Genomic DNA, 25,239 nt, shown 5'->3' with positions numbered 1-25,239 from the left:
CACTTTTGCAGTGCCAACTGGTAATCGAAGCTCGGAACTACGACGCGCCGTCGAAGTGCCGGCCCCCCACCCCTCCCAGGTTTCTACCGTGGAATCCACTGACGCAAGGGCCCCGGACAAGGAAATACGACGACACTGCAGAACAACATATTCAAGCGTCAACGCACCACGTGACCTGCTGCTACCCCATCTAATCAGCTATAAACGCCTTACTGCACACCGGTGATCACACTCGGGCAGTGGTGGCGGCGGCGGATACACAGGAGCAGCACCTGAGAAATTTTGCTCACTTTTGCAGTGCCAACTGGTAATCGAAGCTCGGAACTACGACGCGCCGTCGAAGTGCCGGCCCCCCACCCCTCCCAGGTTTCTACCGTGGAATCCACTGACGCAAGGGCCCCGGACAAGGAAATACGACGACACTGCAGAACAACATATTCAAGCGTCAACGCACCACGTGACCTGCTGCTACCCCATCTAATCAGCTATAAACGCCTTACTGCACACCGGTGATCACACTCGGGCAGTGGTGGCGGCGGCGGATACACAGGAGCAGCACCTGAGAAATTTTGCTCACTTTTGCAGGTTAGTTTGCTGTTCTGCAAAATTTTTTTTCCACACTTGTACCCATTCCTATATTTTGCTGCTGCTCTACTGCCCGAGCAAGTGTTCCTTGTGTAACGCGTTTACTGAGAAAGTGTTGCTGAGCTTGTGTAACGCGTTTACTGAGCAAGCAGGTGTTCCTTATGTATCGCGTTACTAGCACTCTAAAGAAACTTCCTGTGCACTATCGCCTTGGAACTATTGTAAGTGTGCATCCCGTGCTTACGCCATGAGCAACGACCCTGGCGAAACGTGTCTAGCATGTTTTGAGGAGATACTGACAGATGAAGAATGCATGAAATGTGCAGAATGTGGTCTGCGTTATCATCTCGGAAAGTGCTCAGGCGTCGGCGAGCGCACGTACAAATCCAAAGACGTTGAAGCGAGGGCGAGTATGAAGTGTCAGACATGTCGCTTAACAGCGTCTCGAAGCGCTGCCACTGCTCGACAGCAGGATGGCAATGTATCCATTGCTATGAGCAAGCAGTTGGCGGACATAAGCAGAGCGCTTGCTGCGCTTACAGTAAAGGTCGATGAGATAACGAGTCTTAAAGATGCAGTGAGAAACATTGAGAGATCTGTGCAACACATGTCTGACACTTATGATAAGCTTATAGAAGCTTCAAATAAACATGACAAGCAAATCGAAGCCCTACAAAAGACAGTTGATACGCTCGAAGTAGCTAATAACAAGCAAACAATTGCAGAGCTGCGCACGGAGCTGAATGCCCTAAATCAATATAGCAGAAAACAAAACATGGAAATACATGGCTTGCCTGAGACTGAACGCGAAGATTTGATGGAAAAAGTGAATGAACTGGCAAGAAGGCTCGATTTGCCGGTGCTTACAAAGGATGATGTTGATGGGCTGCATCGCATTCCCTTAAGGTCAGACAAAACCCCGGTCGTGCTCATCAGGTTTTGCAAACAGTCCACAAAAGCACTGTGGATTGCGAAGCGTAGCACTCTGAAGCAATGCAAAAAGGATGTTAAGTTTTTCGACAACTTAACTGCGCAAAACAAGAGGCTATTGTGGCTCGCAAAGACAAAAGCTGCGGAAGCACACTACCGGTTTGTCTGGACGAAGGAAGGGAAGATATTTGCTCGAAAGGAACCAAGTACTCGCGCCATCAACATCAACAATGAAAGCGACTTAGACAAAATTATCTAGAACAGACTGTGCGTTTCGTCAGAAAAGAAGTTAGTGAAAAATGGCCTATTTTTCTGCTGATTCATTCCTAGAAGTGTTAAAAACTTCTGGATACAGTAGAAACAATAGCCTGTCCTTTTATCACTTAAATGCGCAAAGTTTAAGAAACAAGGGAGAGGAAGTCGAGGCTGAAATGAAGCAGATCAACTACACTTTTGATTTTTTTGCTTTTACCGAGACGTGGTTCCGCTCGGAGGAAGACGTCATTCAATTCACTGGCTACAAACATGTAACTCAATTCAGGAAAGAAAAACGAGGTGGGGGTGTGACCATATACACGCGCCAAAACTTATCTTTTGACATCCTGACTGATTATACGGGCGTTTTCGAAGATTTCGAATGTGTTAGCCTGTTACACCGGAACATTTTTATCATTGCGCTGTACCGCCACCTCAAGGTAACACAGAAGCCTTTCTTCAGTTTATTGAGACATGTTTAGAAAATGCTAATTCAAATAAATGGCGTGTTATTGCCTTGGTGATTTTAATATTGATGTTATGGGTAGATCTCCGATTCAAGCGGCCTTAACTGAAATAATGCTACTGTATGGCTGCACAAATACGATTGAGTCCCCAACACGAGTAACAAATCAACAGCAACAATAATAGATCTTTGCTACACGAACTTTTCTCGGGACGCAGTTTTTTCCGGAGTGTTTTCGTCTGGTCTAAGTGACCACTTGCCGTTCTTTGTATTTGTCCCTTTAAGTAAAAAACGAACTACCCCTATCCATTCACGTAGAACGAATGATTCCAATAATATCGCTGTTTTCTGTGAGTTGCTGAAAACAACCGATTGGACAGACGTCTACAATGCAACCGACCCAAATGAAGCGTACGAAAATTTCATTATAAAGGTTATTAACCATTACAATGTCGCTTTTCCTGTTATGGCAATTAAAAAACACAGAAAGGCCCGTAAAGATTGGATAAACAAGGCTCTTTTTATGAGAATAAAAGAAAAAAACTTGATGTTCGCTAAATTTCTTAAAACGAGAAGTTCTGAGATATTAGCTGAGTACAAAAAGTTTCGTAATGTGCTAAATTCTGATCTAAAAAAAGCGAAGTCGTCATTTACAGAAAAAAGTTTCAAACATAGGTACAATCCTAAGCAGATCTGGGAAGGAATTAAAACTCTCATCGGCAGCAAAGCTAACACAACCCCCGTCGAAATGCTGGTTAAGGGTATTATCTATGACGGTGTTGCATTAGCCGACAAATTCAATGAACACTTCCTGGAAGCTGGTAAATATGACGGCTTAATTCCCTTGCCTAATAATACCTCTCTTACGTCATGCATTCAGATTTCCAACTATGACTCGATATTTCTGACGCCAACAACAGAGGCAGAAATCACAACCATTATTAATTCTCTAAAAAATACTTGTGCTCCTGGTGATGATGACATCTCACCATTGCCAATTAAGAATTCCATTAGTTGCCTTATAGAACCACTGACCTATATATTCAATCAGATGTTGGCTACTGGCGTGTTCCCAGATAGATTAAAGATAGCACGTGTTACTGTTGTCTATAAAGGTGGAAATAAAACAGAATTCGGTAATTACCGGCCAATTTCAGTTCTGCCAATTTTTCTAAGGTTGCTGAAAAAATAATTTATACACGTTTCTTTGGCTTCCTTTCCACAAATAATGTGATAAGTGATCATCAATACGGTTTTCAACCTGGGAAATCAACTGAAACCGCATTGCTTTATATAAAAAATGTCTTAATTCGAAACATTGAAATGAAACACTTTACTATCGGACTATTTCCTCGACTTCAGTAAAGCGTTGATTCGGTTCAACATGACATTCTCTTAGCAAAATTAGAAATTTATGGAATTCGTGGCATTGCAAAAAGCCTTATGAAAAGCTACCTGACTGCACGTCAACAATACACAAAGCTACATAACGACACTCGCTCTAACTACGGAACAATAAAATATGGAGTACCTCAGGGATCAATATTAGGACCCCTTCTATTCACTATGTACATAAATGATATTGTAAACATTCCTTCATCTTCGAACATTATCCTATATGCCGACGACACTAACATCTTCTTTCTGGTCCCAACCTAAAAGAACTTGAGCAGAGAGCGAATAGTTGGCTTGAAGAATTAGAGGGATGGTTGAGGGGAAATCAGCTGAGATTAAACGTGAAAAAAACTAATTTCATTTTATTCCGTGCTAAAAACAAGCAATAAACCACAACCCAAAACTTTATTTTGGTAATTCAGAAATAACATGTAACAGTAGCTGTAAGTTTCTGGGCGTACACTTCCGCAATGACTTGAGCTGGTCTGATCACGTGAGTCATGTAAAACTGAAATGCTCGATCCATTGGTGTTATAAGCCGTATAACCATCTTCTTCCACATTCGGTGGCAAAGCAGCTATACTTTTCTCTCGTTCATTCGCACCTCACATACTGCAACTTAGTTGGGGCACATGTATAGGACCAATGCACAAAATTAATTACCATGCAACAAAAAGCATTGAAGCTAATAACTAAAAGGCCAGATAGACATAGACATAGCAATTTATTTTCTGTTTTCGTGTATTGTGTTTCACACTGAATGCTACAAACTTAAACTGATGGTTCTTATTTATAATCGTATAAAACAAGATTTGCTTCATTCAGCAATATGTACCTCACTCGTCACATTGAATATAACTTACGAAGGACGTCACTTGTTTCAGCACGATCTAGAACAAATTATGGTACCCAATCACTTGACCATCAAATAGTAGATATATGTAACAGTTTTCCTTCTGTAGTAGAATTATCACAGATAAGCAGATCTGTACATTATTTTAAAAAGAAAGTAAGATTACTCTTCGATCCAGGATGAAGTGCTTGTTTTTTTTTTGTTTTTTTGGTGTGTTTTATGTGCATGCAATGTATTTTGCCACTTGCGATGTATACTTCTGTTCACCAGGTTGTACTTCACTGCGTTTCAATTGTTAAGCTACGCACATTGTTAGCTCCACTTGAATTCTGAATTATGATGGATACTATTGCACCTCTTCATTCATTAAATCTATTCACAACTTTACTCTGATGGACATATCAACATGAAATGGTTTTTATAGGTTTTCGTACTTCTATAGCGAAATTGCTTGAAATTGGTATGAACCTTCCATGACTTCTCTACAGTGATGCGATGAATTGTGCTGTACTGGATGTTTTTCGCTTTCCTCACCGCTGTCCTTGTTTTGTTTTTTGTTCACGAGCCGGGATGTAGGCCTAGTCAGGAAACAGTTTCGTCTGTTTCCTTTTGCCTCATCTCGGTGGCATGTAACTGTTGTGTACACATGCCAGAATAAAGTATTAATTATTATATTATTATAACGGCTCCGTTTGCAGCAGCGCACAGAGACTCCCGTGCAAACTAGAGTGGAGAGCAGCGAAAGGGGAAGATCATAGCTTCCGTTTGAACCCAAGCAAACTGCTTGTGGCGTTTGACGAGAGGAAAGATGACCTTGATGCATACCTGCACAGGTTTGAGACGATAGCTAGAAGCCAAAATTGGCCGGAGCAGCAATGGGCAACAGCTTTGAGCACTTGTTTGAGTGGCGAAGCGCTCAGTGTGTACGGTAGGCTGACACCTACCGATGCAGCTAATTACACGAAAGTAAAAGCTGCTTTGCTGAAGCGATTTAGATTCACCGTGGAAGGCTTCCGAGATCGGTTCCGTACGGGAAGGCCAGCTGATGGCGAGACGGCAACGCAGTATGCCGCGCGGCTCAGCCATTATTTTGACAGGTGGATCGAACTTTCAGAGACGGCGCAGGAGTACGGTGAGCTTAGAGAGCTTCTAATCAGAGAGCAATTTCTCACCAGTTGCCACCCGAGCCTGTCGCTGTATCTGAAAGAGAGGAAAGCTAAATCGCTTGACGACATGCTTGAGTTGGCCGATCAATTCTTGGAAGCGCAAGGTGGCACGAATCTGGCCAAAGTAAAAAGGGAAGTTCACGAGGAGTCAAAGAGATCGGCACCTGAAGAAACCAAGCGTGCACCAGAGAGTGTTCCGCGATGCTTTCTGTGTAACCGCGTGGGTCATCGCGCTAACAGTTGTCGGACCAACTTCTCACGCCCCAGTGTGATGAAGTGTTTTAAATGTGGTCAGACTGGGCACAAAGCCGACGCATGTCGAAGCGATGTGAGCAAAGCCCACCAAGCAGCTTGTGCGTATGCCCCGCCAAAAGTGGAAACAGAAGCAGTCAAAGATGAATTAGCCGATGTGAAAAGCAGGAAGATAGATTTCATTGGTGCTGCGGTGACAACAGACTCGACTAAAGGAATGCCGACACTTAAGGGGAAAGTTGGGGGAAAGGAAGTCACAGTACTAAGGGATAGTGGGTGCACCACGGTTATCGTACGAAAGAAATTGGTCCGAGAGAGTGACTTCACAGGCAATTCCACCCCGGTTCGCTTGCTTGATAGTTCCATTCGAATGCTTCCCGAAGCCAAGATTGAGGTTGAGACCCCTTACTTCAGCGGGAGAGTTACTGCCCTGTGCATGGATAACCCCCTGTTTGACCTAATCGTGGGAAACATCGACGGAGCTCGAGGGCCATACGATCCTGAACGTTTGGGAGAAGCCCCGAAGATGGAGCCCTCGTCAGTTCAGGAACCGCGACGTAAAGAAACCGCGGAAGAGAATCTCAGGAAAGATGTCACCCGAGCTCATACTGAAGCCGAGGCGTCAGAGAATGGCAACAATGGAGCTCCAACGGTCACTGTACCGCCGGTGACGACACGCAGAGCAGGTGACATTGCAACTGAGCGGCCACCATCATCTGCGGCTCAAAAGATGACGAAGGTGGTCGTTCAAGCAAAACACCACGACGCGCAGAAGTTGGCGAAGCACCGCGAACGTTCTAACGAACGCGACCACGCCTTGCTAGCGTCAAATGTGTCGACGGCAGCAGAGACGCCCCCTCCGGCACCGTCAAATGGAACGGCTCGCAAGAAAAAGAAGAGAAACAAAAAGAGAGCGAGCGAGCACCGAAAGAAGGGGCGCAAGCGCGAGTCTATTTGAGCAGGACAGGGTGTTGGAATTGAATTTGTTTGAAGTGTTTTGAGTTTGAAAGTGTTTGAAGTGTTATTATTCCCTGTGTCATGTGTGTATGGCTAGTGAGCCCGAGTGTCGTTTACTTAACATTATGTGTACAATGCTATTGATATAATTGTATATGCATTATAATTGCAGAGCTTTGTGCGTTCGCATTGTTTTATACGAAATGTAGGATGGCGTTTTGTACTTATGTACTTGGGTTTATATTTCGGCATTGAAATGCCCTGTGAATTGTATTCAGAGTTCTATTATGAATGTGACGCGCATTGTGTGTGGACTGAGTTATGGACTCTGTATGTGGGACATTTTTGGATGTGTATGTGCGCGCTCGTTTGTGTTGTTTGAATATTATGTGATAATATTCTTGAAGTGGGGGGCAGTGTCACAAACGATCGCGTTATAAAGCGCGCGTGAGGCCGCTTTCAAACTGCTACGAGACAGAACGGCGCGAATCGCGCGCCCAAGAAGCGCGAAAGACGAAAAAACAAGCATCAAAAGACGCCGGCGCGCCGCATCCTCCTCACCCAATCGAGCCAGGCGCAGACGACGCGATCAAACGCCCGGCAAATCCTAGATGTTTCTGGAAGGAAGGGGGGACGCATCCGTGCGCGATGCCGCCGCGATTCGAACATACGAGAAAGCTCTCGCCCTTTCCCCAGGCTTAGCTGTACTGCACGCAGAAGAAACATCCCGACGCTTCTAGATCCCAGGGGAGAAGGGATAAAAGCGTGCAATCGACGGTAGTACAGTCAGTGCAGGCAGTGCAGTCAGTGAAGGGAGTAGTGAAGTCAGTGAGAGAAGTCAGTGAAGGGAGTCGAGAAGTCAGTGAGTGAAGGAATGGCCCGGTGATGGTGAAGTTATGCGAAGTGTGGCTTCGTTAGCCAAAGAAGACGTGTTTATGATGGTGTGCGGTCAATCGCTCGTGGATCTGGAAGAATCCGATGACGACGCCGTGTGAGCCGTGACAAGTCACGACGACGGTCGAGCTACGACGATCAACGCTGGAGCTGGCGTGAGTGTTTCCTTGAAGAGAAGCATTCGTTTACCGTCCAAGTATTGTGGACTGGATACGCCCCTATCTATTCAGGACTTTAACGGTCATCGAATAGTTTAATGCATGTGATTGCATTGGTTGCGTGTGATCTGTCTGTTTAGCTCCCGTTGTGTAAACACCATCTGAGTTATATTGTGAAGTTGTAACTGGTACCAGCCGAGTGTGCACGTGTTTGTGTTATTTGTATTGCCTTAACGGAGAATATATTTCGTTTTCGTTTGTGTTATCGACTTTGGCTCTGACTCGGTCTTTGGACCACAACCGGCGTTCGCTGGCGCGCCAAAGGACCAACTCTAAATTGTCCGCGCTTTCGTGGTGCGTTTTCGGAGGGCCGTGACGCCAGCCCTTAGAATCCGCCCGGCGATTGCCGTCCCCATTAACGGGATTAGTGACAGATGATGATGACAGTTTTTCGTTAAAACGAAACGGCACAAAGGCCAACTTAAACAGCTTCGCTGTTAAACTAATTAACAAAATCTTGTTAATTAATTCTCTACAAGCGCGCTTCCCTGCGCTGCGTATTCGCCCAACTAATGACGGCACCTGTCATGCTTCAACTGGAGACGACGTCCTAGTTGCACGTGCTGGGGCTTGTCTATTATGCCTGTTTATATATCAAGAGAGCCGACTCCACATTTTCCGCGTCACAGCGCAAGCGAACTACGCTTGAACACGCTGTTTGCGGAAGTGACTAGCTGTCATGAGTTGGGCTAACGGCATCGCAGGAAAACTAGCTTTACAATTACGAAAAAGGTCTATTACTTGAGGGCAGCTGTTTTTATTTAAAGAGATGTAGCGCGTGTCGATTTATGGCGTACCCCTTAGTCAGAAATCACTTAAGTTGCGCGTAATTGGAGATATTCATAAAACGACTTTTAATGACGGTATCGAAATTGATCGCGCCCGGCGCGCAGGAAACGCGACCACTCTGTGACATCAGACCGGAACTATAGACCCGTGTAAAGGGAGTGACGAAATCTGAATGAAGGCGCGTCGCGACCGTATCTTTTCGCGAAAAGTGGCAAGTCATCTCAATTGCACCAGCGGATCACTTTAGCGCACGGAGCAAAAAAATAAAGGTTTCTTGCTCCGTGGCTTTCCGTGTAGTGTTTGTGTGTTTATTACCTTCGAGCCCTGCGCTATAAAACCGCAATATCAACTTTTTTTTTTTTTCATTGTGAAGCCTAAAACACAGGGGTCGTTACTGCGACGCTTCTTGTTGCAGACAGGCGAAACAGTTTGAAACAGTTTTTCGCCTAACCAATTTCGTTGCTGGACTAGTTGGTTCGTAATCTTAAATACTGGATAGCGTGGATTCGACAGAAGACAGAGAAATACCACTGATGCACACGGTATACGGACTCTGCTTAGCGCTTCTCCCGAGCATCACCGTTCATTCTCTGTTCTGTGTTTTAAGAAAACTCACAGGGTCCCTTATGCATTCGCCTAAGACGACTCAAAGGCGAAAGCCATCTTCTTTTTCTTCTCATTCGACGTATTGATCTTCCCCCGCCCCCCTCCGAAAGCTTTTTGCACCTAACGAGGTGCAGCACTGCCTCCAGGATCGGAGGCTTTGCGGCAATTCTGCACGTCACCTGGTTTTGCACTGCCTCCGTGATCGGGCCACTTTTGACCAAGCGAGTATTTCATGTGATGATGTCATCATGCGACGTAACGGCGTGTGACGTCATAGTGACGTGACACATTTTGTCTGTCCGTGACGTCATGATGACGTCATATGGTGACGTCATCGCGTGATTATTTTTTGCATCATTCGTGTTGACGCCGACGCCGGCGGTCAAGTTTCGGGTCTGATGAGGCATGTAAGGCATTCGCCTTAATAAGGTGGTAAGGTTATCCGAAGTGATGCTGCTGGTTTGTTACCCTTTGTCGGGGAAGGGTAAAGGGTAGAGGAAACAGTCGGACTCGCAAGGCAGGCTCCTTTTTAAGCAGTTTCACGGCGCTTGCGTTCAGCCACACAAAATCAGGTTGAAAGACTCTGACGAAATGCATGGTTGTTAACCTTTGTAATGAGGAGGGCTGCAGGCTTGTCAAGCTGCCGATGGGTAGCTTGTATTCGCTGTTCTCTGTATGAAATAAAGGTAATGGCTAAATAATTAACTTCCTTATTTATTTATTTATTTACTGACTGATTAGTTGATTGATTGACGCGCAAAGAATGACGCTTTTTCTTCGGGTATAATAATTTCCAAAGTAACTTTGTCTACAGCTGCACATTATCTGGTCAGTGAAACTTCAAGTGAGAGACAGAGAGCTATATCTGCTTTTTGCATTTCCCCCTTCCCGAAACAGGCAACATGCACGGCATGCCCCTCTCCTTTCTCGTCCACGAGATGGCACCGTACGTCGTGAAGCCCAAAGGACTTGAATGGGTGGAGCCGTGGTAAGTGAGTGGTATGTGCGTGCATGTGTACATGGATGGATGGGTGGAACACGTCGACATTTGTATCAGCTATACTGGACAGCTCCTCAAACGATAGGTGTAACCTTCGGGGACAATAAGCGAGCAGAGTGGGTCAGGGAACAAACAGGCGTAAAGGACGTCTTAGTCGAATCTTAGTCGAAATCAAGAACAACAATGGGCATAGGCAGGGGCGTAGTCAGAAATTTTTTGCGGGAAGGGGGGGGGGGTGTTCGACCATACTTTATGCGTGCGTTTGTGTGTGTGCGTGTATATATACGCAAGCAAAATTGAAAATTTTCCGTGGGGGGGGGGGGGGGGAGGGGTTTGAACCCCCCACCCTTGGCTACGCCCACGGGCATAAGCAAGGGCATGTAGCGCGTAGGCAAGACAACCTCGCTGATCATTAAAGCGACACTAAAGAGAAACAATGAATCGGTTTAGATCGATAAATTATGCTCTGCGAACTCTAATGTCGTTAATTTCGCCATCATAGGTTTATTAATAGAGGACAAAATCAAGTTCAAAGTTTCATTTTTAAAATTCGCGCCGAAATCTCCCCGCGTGACGTCACGGATTTTAAAGTGTATTTATCGCGTTTTGGCGCCATTGGCTCAACAAAATTACCCCAAACTTGGTATGTTAAGTCTATGGTCCCCTCAGAGGACAATGTACTTCATTTTTACCGATTAGCAACTACGTACTCTCTAGTAGGCGCCGTCAAAACATGTGACGTCACGGCGAATGGTGCGGAGACTTCAAGGTGGCGTAGCCACCCACATTGTGTTTTTGCGCGTTTTCTCGCTTACTAAGCGTCTTCTGGCCGCAAGCGTGATGTTTTTTGTATCGTGAAAGAATACTTTACTAATATGAGAACAATCGTTTTGCTCTTTGGTGTCCCTTTAAGAGTAACAGAGTGGATTCCAAGATAAGGCAAGTGCGTGGTGGCAGAGGCAGAAAGTTACGTGGACGGATGAGAAGTTTGTGAGGATAACGTGACCGCAGCAAGCACAGGACCGCGTTGACTGGCCAAAAATGGGAGAGGCCTTTGCCCTGCATTGGGCGTTGTCAGGCTGATGACGATGAATCGACTCAGAAGAGATCACTTTCGCCTTTTTCAAGTGTATAAGGGACCGTGTGACTCTTATTAGCGAAGGAACACGTCACACGGCACCGTTTTACACGAATGCAGTGCATGTTTCTGTCACGTGAGCCCGATGGCCTGAAAGAAATTTATGTGAAAGGTTTACATTAAAGAGCCAGTGCCAATGACTGTTGTCTCTGCAGTGCTACATCTGCACACTATTTCTCAGGTATGCTTAAACATGTTTATGTTGAGAATCTTTCTCAAGGTAACCGGAGTAACGTTGGTGGCTGCATAACGTAAGGATTTGTCGTTCTGGGTGAAGTTGCCGATTCCCACGGGAAGATGTAACCATACGTAAACCTTGCCATGCGCTTGTTGGCGATCAGTTTCACCTGACTAGGGCAGCATATGCGTTCACAACAATCTTCTAAACACAGGTCGACTTCTCTCTAGTCTGAAGGAGAGCTTACCGTTCTCCCGTATATTGAGTATATAGTATACTGTAAAAATTGGAACGTTTTTTCTGAGCACACATTTCTGGTGTCCACCCAATGAGATTCCGCGAGAAGCAGGGGCAGCTTATTGGTCTCCCGTTGCAGATTTCGCAGTACTCCGAGGCTGAATCGTACTACGCTATTTTTTTGATAACGCGGACATGACGTGGTAATATGCTAGGAGGCCCAAGAGGTTGCAGTGGAAATGATGTGGTGCAATTGAGTGAAGCCCAACCACTCCATGGCTGAACTTTCGCCATCGTACTATGGGCACGATAAAACGCGAGCTTGCAGCGAAGAAAAAATGCCCCCACCTCCCCGAAGGGAATCGTGAGCAAATGCGAATGCATTTCTTACGCCGAGAGTACACGGCGTAGTAACTTTAATGGCGTAAATTAATGACGAGACGAGGATTTGTACCGTAACCATTTATTTACACATTCATCAGCATCTGTTTGTGTTGTAATTGTACCTGACGGTCATAATCTCAGCCTTGTGGTCGCCGTTGGCGTTTCACAGCGGCGTCTCGAGCACACATTTCCGGATGTTCTTGAGAGGCGCCCAGTCAGCGAACGGTCGAGAGTGAGGCGCGAGCGGACGGGAGAGTGGGGCGCAGGGAGAAGAGAGAGCGAACGGCGAGAGAAGGAGCGGCGAAGCACTGCACCTACCCTCTCCTACACTCTCTCGCACCACATGCTCCGCTTGCTAGGGGCGAGGATAAGCGCGCGCGACCGCAGCTGTTGCTATGGGAGATGGAGTGAGAGCGGAGAGATAACACCTGCCGGCGCGCGGACAACGCCGGATGCCTTAGAGCCCGCTCACGCTAGCGGCAAGCCCGCCGCAACGGCGCGGTGCCGCAGAACGTCCGCCGTCGCCGCACGCGCGAGAGCTGTCCTACTTGCACGGCAAGCTTCGCCGGCGAGCCTCCGAAAAACATGGCCGCACTGCCAAAAGCGGTTGTCGTCCACCTCGAATCTATCAAGTGGCCACCGTGCGCTCTGTAGCGCGTAAGCTCCGAACTGATGCTTCCATTTGATTTAGATTCATGTCCTTAAGCTTCGACAGCGAAGTATTCGCGCCGATTCGGCGCCGTTTTTGATAGCCGTAGTCAAATAATCGATGCTGTAGGCTTAGCGAGTCGAGATGGGCGCTTCCCAATGCTCGGAGGACATAGATTAGGCGTTTGTTAGTTGTTTCTAATCGTCCATAGCTGGCGTCACTTGACCTGGCGCCAGCTTGGGGACACTTTATTTGGTTTTACGTGACGCTTTTTTAATGCCGGACAGACTAAAATGCTCTATTGACTGCTGGTACCATGCCTGGCAACGACACAGACGACATCCGCACTTCTGGGCGTGAAAAACGCGGAGCAGAAAGAAAGCATCTCGAAGCGTCCCGCGGCCGACGCACACGACGCGGAAAGCCGAAAGCAGACGACGCAGCGCGCCGTAGTCATGGCAACCGCTCCTCCGTCGCTGATTGGCCATGCCGCTCTGCGGCAGACGGAGGACGGCGAATTGGTCTCGGACCTATTCTTCGGACGGCAAAGAACGGCTGACGTGCGCGAACGAAATCGCTTGCGCAAGGCAGCCTGAGAACGGAAAACGGCAAACGGCGAGCTGCCGTGCCGCTAGCGTGAGCGGGCCCTTACATAGCCCGACTAAGAAATGCACTCGCATTTAAAAGTAGCGATTCCCTCGCACGCCCCATTGATTCAAAACGGCTGATTGTTCCAGACAGATACTGTGCAACGTGTCCTTTAAAGGGACACTAAAGGCAAATATTAAGTCGACGTTGATTGTTGAAATAGCGGTCCAAAAACCTCGTAGCGCTGCTTTTGTGCCAAGGAAGTGCTTATTTTGAAATAAAATCACGTTTTTAGTGATCCGCATCGCGTTAGCGCGCTTCAAATCTCCCGCCTGAAAATACGACTCTCATACGTCACTGCTGCCGTGCCCAACGTTGCCCGCTTTTACTGCGCGGCCGCCGACACTAGTAGCAGCCGAGCGGAAGTAGCGGGACCCACAGTAGCAACAACGGCGCTGCGGCAAAGACTTGCTCGGATGGGCACATTCAAAGCCGTCACCAAGTTGCGGTTGGTCTCGTAATCCTCAGTACGAAAGTGCAGCGAGCACACACGCAGAGGTTTTGACTGTTTAGCACACTGGCGCAATGGCATGACACTAAACCACTTCGAGCGTAAGGGTTCATTCCGCGGCACCCAGTGAAAAGACACACCGGTTTCCTTGCTGCAGCACTGGCGTTGTGCACCATTCGGGCATGCGGCAATATCACACGCATGCGGCATTTTGTCGAACTTTCTGTCAGAGCGACTTTCACGAGCGCGCAAAACACGCACGGCAGTACGCGATCCCGAAACTACCACTGAGACGGGCGAGTCACAGTTCGGCGAAAACGGAACCTTTGAACCACGCGCGCCGTTCCCCATGGCAACGCCACGGAGGTTTTGTTTTCCATGAATCAAGCGGAAACGAACAAACAGCATTTTATTACGTCTTTTGATGCTCGGAAAGTTCTTTTTTTACTGCTGCTAGTTTGATTACTAGTGATTTATTGTAGGCCGACTTCCCTACGTCATCGGGATCACTTCGAAAATGTCCCACTCGTGGCGCTCATCATGTGATACATTTAGCTTAATTTCTCGGTAAGTAGGGCACTGCTGTTGATAATATTGCCGTTTTAGAAGTTGTCATACATTGGGCTTTCACTCTGACATAAATTGTTATTTGTCTTTAGTGTCCCTTTAAGTGCGTAGCACTCTGGGTGCCCGGCTTGTCGTCCATCCGTAGATCTCACGTGGCGTGATCACGCTCAAAATCAAGTGTTCAATAGGGGCTTAAAACAAGGCTAGCAACGCTCAAAACCGGGTTAAAATAAACGAACAAGGTCTAAAATAATGTAATTAACGGAAATAATTAAGATGTAATCACAACAATTAACTTTTTTTATTCGCGTTAGTTTGCCCTGCGGCATCAATACACACTACACAAAATGGTGCAGCTGTGTTTCCTCCATGAAGTCCAGGAGGGACCTGTGGTTCGGACCGTATATCCATCGCTGCAGGTCCGGTGGCCTGGTGTGCTGAAGTCCTGCACGCCGCAGGTGGCGTCGACGAGCCGCTTGTAGCCCAGGGCATGTCCATAAGAGGTGGTTCATGTCTGCGTCCAATTAACTTAAAATTGCTAAAAACGCTTCGAAACCATGCGGCTGACACCCGCGCCGCGCAGGAGCCACCGCCTCGCCAAGCTCGCGATTGCTTCTCCCACCGGCGCTTCTCCGGCGCTTCTTCGCTACATCTGAAGGGGGAAACAACCTGACGGAACTTGCTGCAGACGACGCACTTCCCAACTGCCGTAACAAGCAGCAAGTCGTTAAAGCGCAGAAAAAAATAGCGCGAATGTCGCACAGTGAGTCCGGGGAAACCCTACATGCTCACCTCAAACACTGACGTCATCAACGGTTTGGTATGCGGAGCAGTGGGAACTCTACGAACGGGAATCGCTGGGTGACCGTGCTACGGACTTCCACAGGCTTCATAATGGCGAGGCTGCATTTAGCGCAGGATTTAGAACAACACCAATCGCTACACAGTTTAAAGGCGAAAGCCTATGGTGCCTCATCAAACGCGAAAATTGACCGGAATCTCGCGTCGGCGTCTCCCATCAGTGGCGTCAATGCGAGTGATGCAAAAAATAATCACGTGATGACGCCGCTATGACGTCATCGTGACGTAACGTCGCATGATGGCGTCATCACATGACATCGTAGCTTGGTGAGAGGTGGGCCGATCAGGTGTGGTGCCTCCGATCCTGGTGTGGTGTGGTACCTCCGATCAGGTGTGGTGCCTCCGATCCTGGAGACAGTGGAAAACCACGTTATATATAGGTGCAGAAAGCTTTCCGGAGGTTGTCGACGCAGGAACAATACATTGACCGAGAAGACAAAAAAGACGGCTATCGCCTTCCAGTAGTCTTAGGTCGGTACATAAAGGACCCTGTGAGTTTTGTTGTTGTTGTTGTTTCAGTTACTCGTTTCCTTAAATAAGTAGCCTCAAACTCTCGGCAGATTTTATTAGAGATGACGATACGAATACTCATCCGAATGCATTACTTTCTTCGTGTGCGTCCGCTTCGCACACACTGCGGAATCTCTTGATTTCCTTTTCCCTTCTTATCTACCTGCTTTCCAAGGATTGAGCCATTATGTTTGCGTTTTCGTTATCGTACGCTATTGAGAGGACAGGCGATTGCGCCGTCTTTCGTGCGCGTAGTTGCTCGGCTGCCGTGAATGTAATCTTTCGATGACAACACGTAAAAACCGCAGCACTTCGATTATGTGTCATATATCGCTCTTCGCACCTGAGTGCTTCTGATGAAACTCGAGGACGCGAGTGGTAGGCAAGTTACCGCTTGCACCCCTTCAACCAATAGGATAAAGAAAAGTAAAAGAAGTAGAAAAGTGCTAAAACGATATATTGATTTGTGGATAGTACGTTCACTGTTTTATTCTGAAGGAACTCACAGGGTCCCTTAGGCATCCGCCTCAGTCGACTCGAAGGTGAAAGCCGTCTTCTTCTTTTTCTTCTAAGTCGATATATTGAACTTCCCGCGTCCCCTTCTGAAAAGCTTCCTCTAACTAACGTGGTTTTGCAATGCCTCCGGGATCTGAGGCACTGTCAGCTTTCTGCACCCCGCCTTATTTTGCACTGCCTCCGGGATCGCCCCACCTTTGACCAAGCAATGATGTCATGTGATGACGTCACCGCGTGACGTTTTGTGACGTCACAGTACGTCATAATAACGCCACAAGTTTTGACGATCCGTGACGTCATGATGACGCCACGGATGATACACGGATGATACGTGACGTCATGATGATACAGCGCCGTCGTCACGTAATGATGGTTTTTTGCGTTGCCAGTGTTGACGCCGCCGATGTGGGACGCCGACACGGGATGCCGACGCGGGACGCCGGTCAATTTTCGCGTTTGATGAGGCATCTAAGGCTTTCGCCTTAATAATGCTCCACTACGTTTTCTTGTTTTTTTAGTCGTAGTGTTTTAGCTAAGAGAATCTTCCAAAAATTATAAAGCCACTGCGTAAAATCTAGTAGTATCTTAAAGCACGAGTATATTCTGTGGTGTCACGACCACAAATCCTTGATTTCATTCGCATGCCTGTTTTTCTTATTTGTTATTTTCATTGTTGGTCATTATTATTTGCTGGCTTTAACTATTTTCTTTCATTATAATATTTCCACCCGTGTAGAGGCTCAGACCTCGTAGTGGGGTCTTGCCATTGGAGAAAGACACTGTCATCCTACAAGCCGCAAAATGTTTCACTGATTCATATTTCTCATTCATGGCCTGTCGTGTGTTATATTACAACTCTCCTCATATTTTTGTTAGAATTCCTCTTGAATTGTACAGCTTTCGTTGTTCTTTCAAAATTTGATTGGAAATTGTTGTTGTAGTTATTTCAACCTGTCACGCGTTTCGAAATAACTCTTCTTTCTAACTGACACCGTAACCTCTAGCAGGATTTGAAAAAAAAAATTAAAACATGATCCACCCGACTCTTGGCCATGCATCTCCCTGTGTGGGTAGGTGCCAGTCATCCCAGGATCATCATAATCCTCATCATCAGACAACATCAACGATACATGCCTGAAGCGTTCCATGTGAGCGAACCATACCTCACAGCTGTCACCGAAGACATTGCGGTTTAATTTTGACGGAATACATGATCGAGTGATTTTGGAGGCAGCACACGATATTTGCACTTCTACTGAGCTGTACGTAAGCAGCGAATCATGCAGTGGTGGTGATCCGCAGTTCTATATGGTTGACTCCATATGTGTGGCGTAGGTTTCAACTTGGGGTGTCTTAACTGTGTATGGCGTTCTGAGTGCTTGTTGGAAAGCCATGACTTCAACGACAAATCCATCGGCCGCGGCTTCGTCTTCGACATCGACTACGACGACTTCGTTGAGTACCGTTACTTCGACGGTAGCCTGCCCAGGTAGTCCGGCGAACGCTTCCAGCGATGCTTGCGGTGCGGTCGTGAACGCCAATTCGAGCACGAACCAGGTCGCAACAAGCCCGAACGCGGTCACTGTTTCGAACACTGATGGGAACGGTCGATGCAACACGTCTTCAAACACGACTTCGTGCACGACTTCGAGCACTACTTCAGACACGACTTCCAGCACGAGTTCGAGCAATAATTCGAACACGACCTCGCACACGACTTCAAACACTACCTCGCACATGGCTCCGAACGCGGCTTCGAACACGACTTCAACCACGAGTTCAAGCGCTCCTGCCGTCGTGACCTTTGCTGAGAACCCGACCGGAACTTCGACGGCGTCTTGGAGCACGACCAGGACCGAGACTTGGAGCGCGATGTTCGCGTCACCGCCGCAGCCGGGAACGGCGAGCGAGTCTTGGAGCACGACCTGGAACTCGACTTCCGGTCCTTCTTCGAGTTCGACTGCCCATGGCGCTTCGAGCACGACCTGCAGCGCTTCGACAGCGTTCACTTTTCACGCTTCCGCTGTGGTTCATCGAGATCAGTGCTCGGAATGACGCTCTCGGAAGTGTGGTGGTGAATGTTTGAGGTCCTTAATTGAGGCCGCTTTCTTGCAAACCCTTCAAGAATGCGGCGCTGCTTTCGCACCATGTAAGTCATAATTTCTGTAAGAGAAAATATGTTGTAAGATGCAATTGTTGTTGTTCAGTAAAACAGTCTAACTTTGTTGAGGTGATGAATGAAGTTTAGCACGCACACTCTAAGACGGTTACTATTATAGCAGTGCAGGTTACTTCGATATCGGCTTGACGAGGGGATCTTCACCTCAGGATGAAAACTACCATGACGACGAAGTTGGGCACAGATTACGAAGCGCAGAATACGTTTAAGAATATCTAGTCAGATTTACCCATTATTAAGGCGAAAGCCTTAGATGCCTCATGAAACGTGAAAAGTCACCGTCGGCGTGAACACGAGTGATGCAAAAAAAACATTTGATGACACCATCGTGCAATGTCATGACGACGCCATAGAGTGCCAAATTTCTTACGTCACCACAGCGTCACCATGACGTCATATAACATGACGTAATCACATGAAATCATCCCGTGGTCAAAGGTGGCCCGATCCCGGAGGCAGTGCAAAACTAGGTGGGGTGCAGAAAGCTTGGAATGTATCCCATCCTGGTGGCAGCGCAAATCAACGTTATGTACATAAAACCATCGGGTATTGGGGGCAGGGGGGGGGGGGTCATATTGAAGTCAATCTACTGCTAGAGCCTCTGAAGGACCGTGAACATTGAGCGACTTCTTGCGGGGAGGATAAGAAGTAGATGGTTTCTGGACGGACCGCGCGGTTGTGATCGCAGACTCCTTCCGTCAGGTTACTCCTCTGCGTTTGCTTACTGGCGTTTCATTTCTAGTGAAGACAAAACATCTCGTTAATACGAATGACTCCAAATGAGCGCGTCATACGTTTAATGATTTGATGCGATCACTGCGCGTTTCTGGCAATATAATCGTTCTTTGCCACGTTCCTTACGACTACGTTTATGCTTTCAGCATCCGCAAAGACAACTTGGCCTACATTGGTTTAAGGGACGTCGACCCTTACGAGCGGTAAGTGACGTCATTTCGCAGTCGCTGCCTTGATTCACGTGCAGTCGGCGTCGAAGGCTTATTGACCGCGCGATCTCAGAAAAACAAAACAAACAAACAAAAGCAGCTAAAGTGTTTCCACAGCGAGGTTACTCTACCTGGCAAACTAATTTTCAGCGTGCTTTAGTAGATGAAAATATACTAAGGCCCTATACCTACAAACGAGTCACGGATTGAACGTAACTTTAACGGTTTTTTTTTTTTCGCTTTTCGTAAACGATTTGTACCAGAGAGACGCACGCATTTTGTCCTGCAATCCTGTGTACCCCTGTCAGTCGTGTTGTGTTATTAAGGATGTTCAGTGACAAGTATGTCGACTGAGTACTGCCGAGTGCGTTACAGTAATTTTCCTCATTCTTTTCTCTACGGTGGTGTACATCACGTAACACCTGCGTCCACTAATACGACTCCGGGAACCTTTAAACCCAGTCGAAGCCATATTGAAATTGCCTACTTAACTTGTACATGACCAACTATACACAGGTATTTCATGAACAAACTGGGCATCAGGACGTACGACATGGCCGACATTGACCGCTTGGGGATCCGAGGCGTCGCTCAGAGAATTCTGCAAGAGATTAACCCGACGTACGTGCATGTTGCTCCTTGTTCTTTCTTTGTTTTGTGAACGTTGCGCCTGTCTGTAGTCCCTGCATAGACTCCTATACAACGAAGTGCTCGAGACGTACGAAATGCTTCTTTATGAAGATCACTTCGTTGTAATGGTCGCGCTCGTAACGTTCGCAATATAGCCGAGACGAGAGGAGCGCTTCTTTACCAGGCTTTACTTTATTTATCGAATACCGCGGACACGTGGCCCAAGCAGGAATAGCGACAGATGGTACAAACAGTAAAAATAATCCTTATAAAACAAAACCGAGCGATATTATTGCGAGATTACGATGTGGATTCAGTTTAACAATTCCATTCGGTTCTGGTATGAGGATAAAATGAGTATCTATGTGTGTCCGTTACCCGAAATTAATTTGCATTATATGTATACGTTGGCTTGTAGTTCTGGACTTGTGTTCACAAAAACGTGTTACGCTAAAAAATTATCATAAGAGAATATTTCAGCCAACCAAGACGTGAAACATATATCATTAGCGAATCCGGTTGACCAATCGGAAAACGCACTTACAGAATGGTTAGTTTTGCGAATACGATTTCTGGTGGATAGCTGCGATAGATGTAAAAATGGCTGTAGAGGTGAATTGTTAGTGCAATGTAGTTTCAGGAACTCAAGCCTCTGTTTCTGTCTTCTAAGCTCGAGCGGTTTGATGTTAGAATTCATAAGTTCTGTGGGGGAATCAAATCTTGAAAATTTGTTGAGTATAAATGTGACTGCTTGTCTCTGAACCCTCTCGAGAGTATTGACATTATATTTGGGTACGGATTCCAAACTGTGCATGCGCATTGCAGCTTAGGTTTAGTCAGTGAGAGATAGCGTATACGTATAGCTGTGTATTAGCGGATCACACCCGCTTCGAGCTTGCATACCGTCACAGTTGTACCGCCCATTTTGCGAGACTGACCGTGAATTGACACATACTGGGGCGACACGTATACATTTAAAAGCCAGGTTATAGTCAGGGCTACCGTGTGCTCCAAGTTGCCCGTTGAGCAGGACAGTACCCAGAAGTCTGTTCAGGCTCATACTCCGAGCAACTGCGGAGTTGTCCTCTAGGCCTGGCGTGGCCCATGTAAACGCTCATCTGACACGCTCTCGTTCGCATCGTGAGCTCTGGGTGTTCGAAGTTGACATGTTAAAGGGACTGACAACCAATTTTTAGGGCACCTGTTTTCTTTAGCGCATTGGAAGGCTAACTGGTCAGAGTGTCTAGCTACGGAATGGTAACGTGGAAAACGCCGTGAAACATTTTGAATCAGAATTTTTCAATCTGCGGCGAATATGAAGCCTTATACACACTTGACAACACATGCTGCAAACAGTGAGCGTGAGAGCTGTTCGTGTTCGAGCGCGGCGGTTTACTGCGCATGCGGGCACACCGCGCGCATGCGCCGCGGCTCTACATGGGCCACTGGCAGCCGCGAAGGCAGCGCCGCTTCTCACCGTGCAACTCCTTTTACCTCGTGGGCAACACAGCGGGAATCGATAATAATACACATACTATAACTTTGAGGACCAATTATGGCGCGCATGACAGCATTAGACTACGTACAGCAATGTGACCGTCTTCATAATCCTGCTTCAAGGCTCTTCCGCTAGGCTGCGCGGCATACCGGTTTTTGTTACTTTTAAGCGCGAATTAAAAATACAAATCCTACTCACAACGCGAAAAGGATGCAAGAGTTTGTCACTATATTTCACGGTGTTTTCATTTCTACCAGGATCTAATCACACGTTCTGTCCAGTTGTCGGTCCCTTTAATGTCGTCGCAAGCAACGACGGTATACACTGAATTTTACCGTTTCCCTATCTAACTTGCTTATCTTCGTATGCGTCTTTGTTCATTTCACCGCAGGGGAGAAAAGTCTTTGCACATCAGCTACGACATCGACTCCATCGACAAGTTGATCGCGCCGAGCACGGGAACGCCCGGTGAGCATTGTCACCAGTTCCCAGACCGCCCAGTTTAAGACTGGGTCTGGTAGTCATCGTTGGCAACTATAGTAGTAGTAGTAGTAGTAGTAGTAGTAGTAGTAGTAGTAGTATTGGAAGTACATGTAGCACTCAGTGGTAATATCCATAATGATATAGTCATACTTGTTCTAGTTGCTAACCTTCACCTAAATTTGTTTTGGGCGAGACAAAATACGTGCTGTCTTCCTGCTTCACCAACCACTCATGAAATCATCTCGTAGTGTAGTAGTGGTGAATGTGATTGTATTCAAAACATCGACCTTTCGTGCCAATCTTTGTCATCTTTATTTGGTACTCTTTTTTATAGTTTTAGGAGGACTCTCTCTCCGGGAAGCCTTGGTCATCGCGGAAGAAGTCAACAAGTCAGGTGAGTCGGCGTAGCCCAATCAGGATACCTGTACACTTATTAGCATTGGTTTTGCTGCATGCGGCCTCCGCGACAACTTTCAGCGTGTGCCTACAATATAACGATAATTAAAAAGTAGTAGTAGAATTCCTGCGTAATGCGGGAATCCCTCTACCTCATTTGGTTTACTATTCTTAAGGGCAGTCCGCTTCCGACAAAAGGGAAAGCTGCGGGTTTATTGATGATGACAATGATGATAATGACAAATGGCCTTACGTAAATCTATTCCGGAACGCTGCTCGGCCTGCAAGGAAGGGATGCGGCAATAAAAGAATAAATGGTATTCTAGTGAATTTCAAGGGATATCTGTTGAACGCTACGCTCAACGAAAGCTTCATAAAATTTTTATAGCAAGTTGTGTAAGAGGATGCGATCGAATACGATGTCTTCCATTAACCGGCATCACGCGCATCGAGTTCAGAATGTCAATATAACGTTCCGAAACCACTATATGATTGTGAGAGACGCCGTAGTAGAGGGCTCCGGAAATTTCGACCACCTGGGGTTCTTTAACGTGCACCTAAATCTAAGTACACGGGCCTCAAACATTTTCGCCTCCATCGAAAATGCAGCCGCCGCGGCCGGGATTCGATCCCACGACCTTCGGGTCAGCAGTCGAGAGTTCAGAATGTCCTCACGATCAACAGTGTCAGACGCGGCAGCGCTACGCGCCGCGGGCGGCCTCCCCCGCCCTCCCTCCCGCACAAAAAGAAAAGAAAAAAAGACCCGTGTTCCTCTCCGGGCCTTTCAGTATCCGCAGCGTTGCTCACGACGTCACCAGGAGGATCTGGTCACATCAGCAGCAGCAAGAGCCTGTTTGTCTGCATTCAGGTACGCGCGCTCCCTGCTTATCCCCCTCGCATTGATAGGAAGAACACTCGGCCAGGAGGAAAGACGAGCCAACGAACGAAACGTAGCTAAGGAAAGAGCGAAACGAGCGAGGACCGCATTTTCGATCATCAAACGCGTGTTAACACCACTATTACGAAGCCATTCCAAAAAACTTCTCGCGGCTTCGTGTTCGTTGTAGACTCTTGCACAACTGCAACACCACAACTAAATTTCGACCTCTCAGGTGGGTGATAAGGTATCTCATCATATGAAAGCACGCGTAGGTTGTGTTGCCCAATAGACTGGCTGTAGTCACACTGATCTTGCATCGAAGTCTGCAGACCGCATTTTTTTATTGTTTGTTTCCGTTGTTGTTGTTGTTGTTGTTGTTGTTTTTTCCCTTTTACCACGAGCCCTATTAATCAAGCAGCGCCGGCACACAGGTTCCCCGCATGGTTCCAGGCACGAGTTCTTGCGAACTGGCCCTTTCTGGGTCTTGACGACTTTGAGCTGGACTATTCGTAGATCGGAAGCTATTGTTCCGTAGTTGACGCGGCTTCAGTGGCGTCAGCGCTTGCTTCTACCTTTGAAATGGCCCCCTCAAAATGTCGCAGGTCAGCTGAGGGTGCTCGACCTGGCCGAAGTCAATCCGCTGCTTGGAAGCGAGCAAGACGCCAGAAACACCGTCGACTGCGGCGTGAGGCTCGTCGACGCGTTTTTCGGCAGCCGTCGCGGCGGGAACCTGCCGCTGGAGAATGACCCTAAGGTCACCGACCCGAGCTGCGTGTCCTGCCAGTGAAAAGCTAAGGGAGGCCTACGAACGACTTCACCGACCATGTGCGAACACACCGCGTCCTGTGATACTGACGACACGAACAGAAGGAACAAATAAATTGGAGACGACCCTAGTCCTTGAAATAGGTGTCTGGTAGGCGCACTGGCACGTCAGCGTTTGTGGGCCCTCGAGTATTCCTTGCGTTAATCTCGTGTGTCGTCGCGCTTTCCAAGCAGAGGCCACGTGAAAAGAAGCGCATGGTTGGGACCTGCTCCGCCAGGTGACACAACGATCGCAACTGCTGTAAGGAAAACTTTTTGTCTAGGGGCCTTAAACTGTTCTTGGGTGCCTTGATGCGTGCTTTCTCCGCTTTAGGGTGATGACATTTGCGGCGTCTATAGTGCACTAGAATAATTGTTCTACAGTACACTATAGCGGCGTCTACTACGGCGCGGCTGCCATGTTTGTGCTCGCGGCGTCTCATAGCTCTACAACGGCACAGCTGAGGGGCGAGGGACGTGGGCGAAGAAAGAGCGGCGCGGTGGCACCGGCCTCTTCAAAGAGTGGCAACTTCCTAATAGGGGCGCACGCATCGAGTCACTCTAAACTGCTCGCAAGAAGACAGTCTGCTCTTTCAGCGAACTAATTCAATTAATTTTCATCAATCATCCTGACAGTCTTAACTTGGGCCATAATGATCGATTTCGTACCACTTTTATTTTTTCAAACACTCTGAATATCCGGAAAACGGGAAGTGAGTGCTCGACCGGAAGTGCTTGGGAGAGAAATCGGAGTATAACTCGTTGGTCATGCTTCTAATAAATCGTACTCAACTGCAATGTATAACGTTGAATTTCTTGAAATCGGCACGGAAAACGATCCCAACACGGAAGGGACATAATATACCAAGTGCGCATTAAGAACAGCCTCGTAACTAATAAGACACTTTAGGCTGTAATCA

The 25,239-nt window shown here is 47.2% G+C and overlaps 1 protein-coding gene across 1 annotated transcript in view; it reads left to right on the top strand.

Moving 5' to 3' along the window:
- The window catches only part of LOC119374644 (arginase-1), a 43,508-nt gene extending 18,960 nt beyond the window's left edge, over nt 1-24,548 (top strand). Inside the window, exons 6-11 of the mRNA XM_037644814.2 lie at nt 10,264-10,354; nt 19,566-19,622; nt 20,145-20,249; nt 22,148-22,224; nt 22,574-22,633; nt 24,118-24,548. Coding sequence (XP_037500742.1) covers nt 10,264-10,354; nt 19,566-19,622; nt 20,145-20,249; nt 22,148-22,224; nt 22,574-22,633; nt 24,118-24,302 — 575 coding nt within the window. The 3' untranslated portion in view covers nt 24,303-24,548. The remainder of the gene's footprint in view (nt 1-10,263; nt 10,355-19,565; nt 19,623-20,144; nt 20,250-22,147; nt 22,225-22,573; nt 22,634-24,117) is intronic.
- The last annotated feature ends 691 nt before the right edge of the window (nt 24,549-25,239 follow it).

Source organism: Rhipicephalus sanguineus, chromosome 11, assembly GCF_013339695.2.
Source record: "Rhipicephalus sanguineus isolate Rsan-2018 chromosome 11, BIME_Rsan_1.4, whole genome shotgun sequence".
Lineage (NCBI taxonomy): Eukaryota > Metazoa > Arthropoda > Arachnida > Ixodida > Ixodidae > Rhipicephalus > Rhipicephalus sanguineus.
The sequence above is the reverse complement of the archived record's forward strand: the minus strand, read 5'-3'. Positions and strand labels throughout refer to the sequence as shown.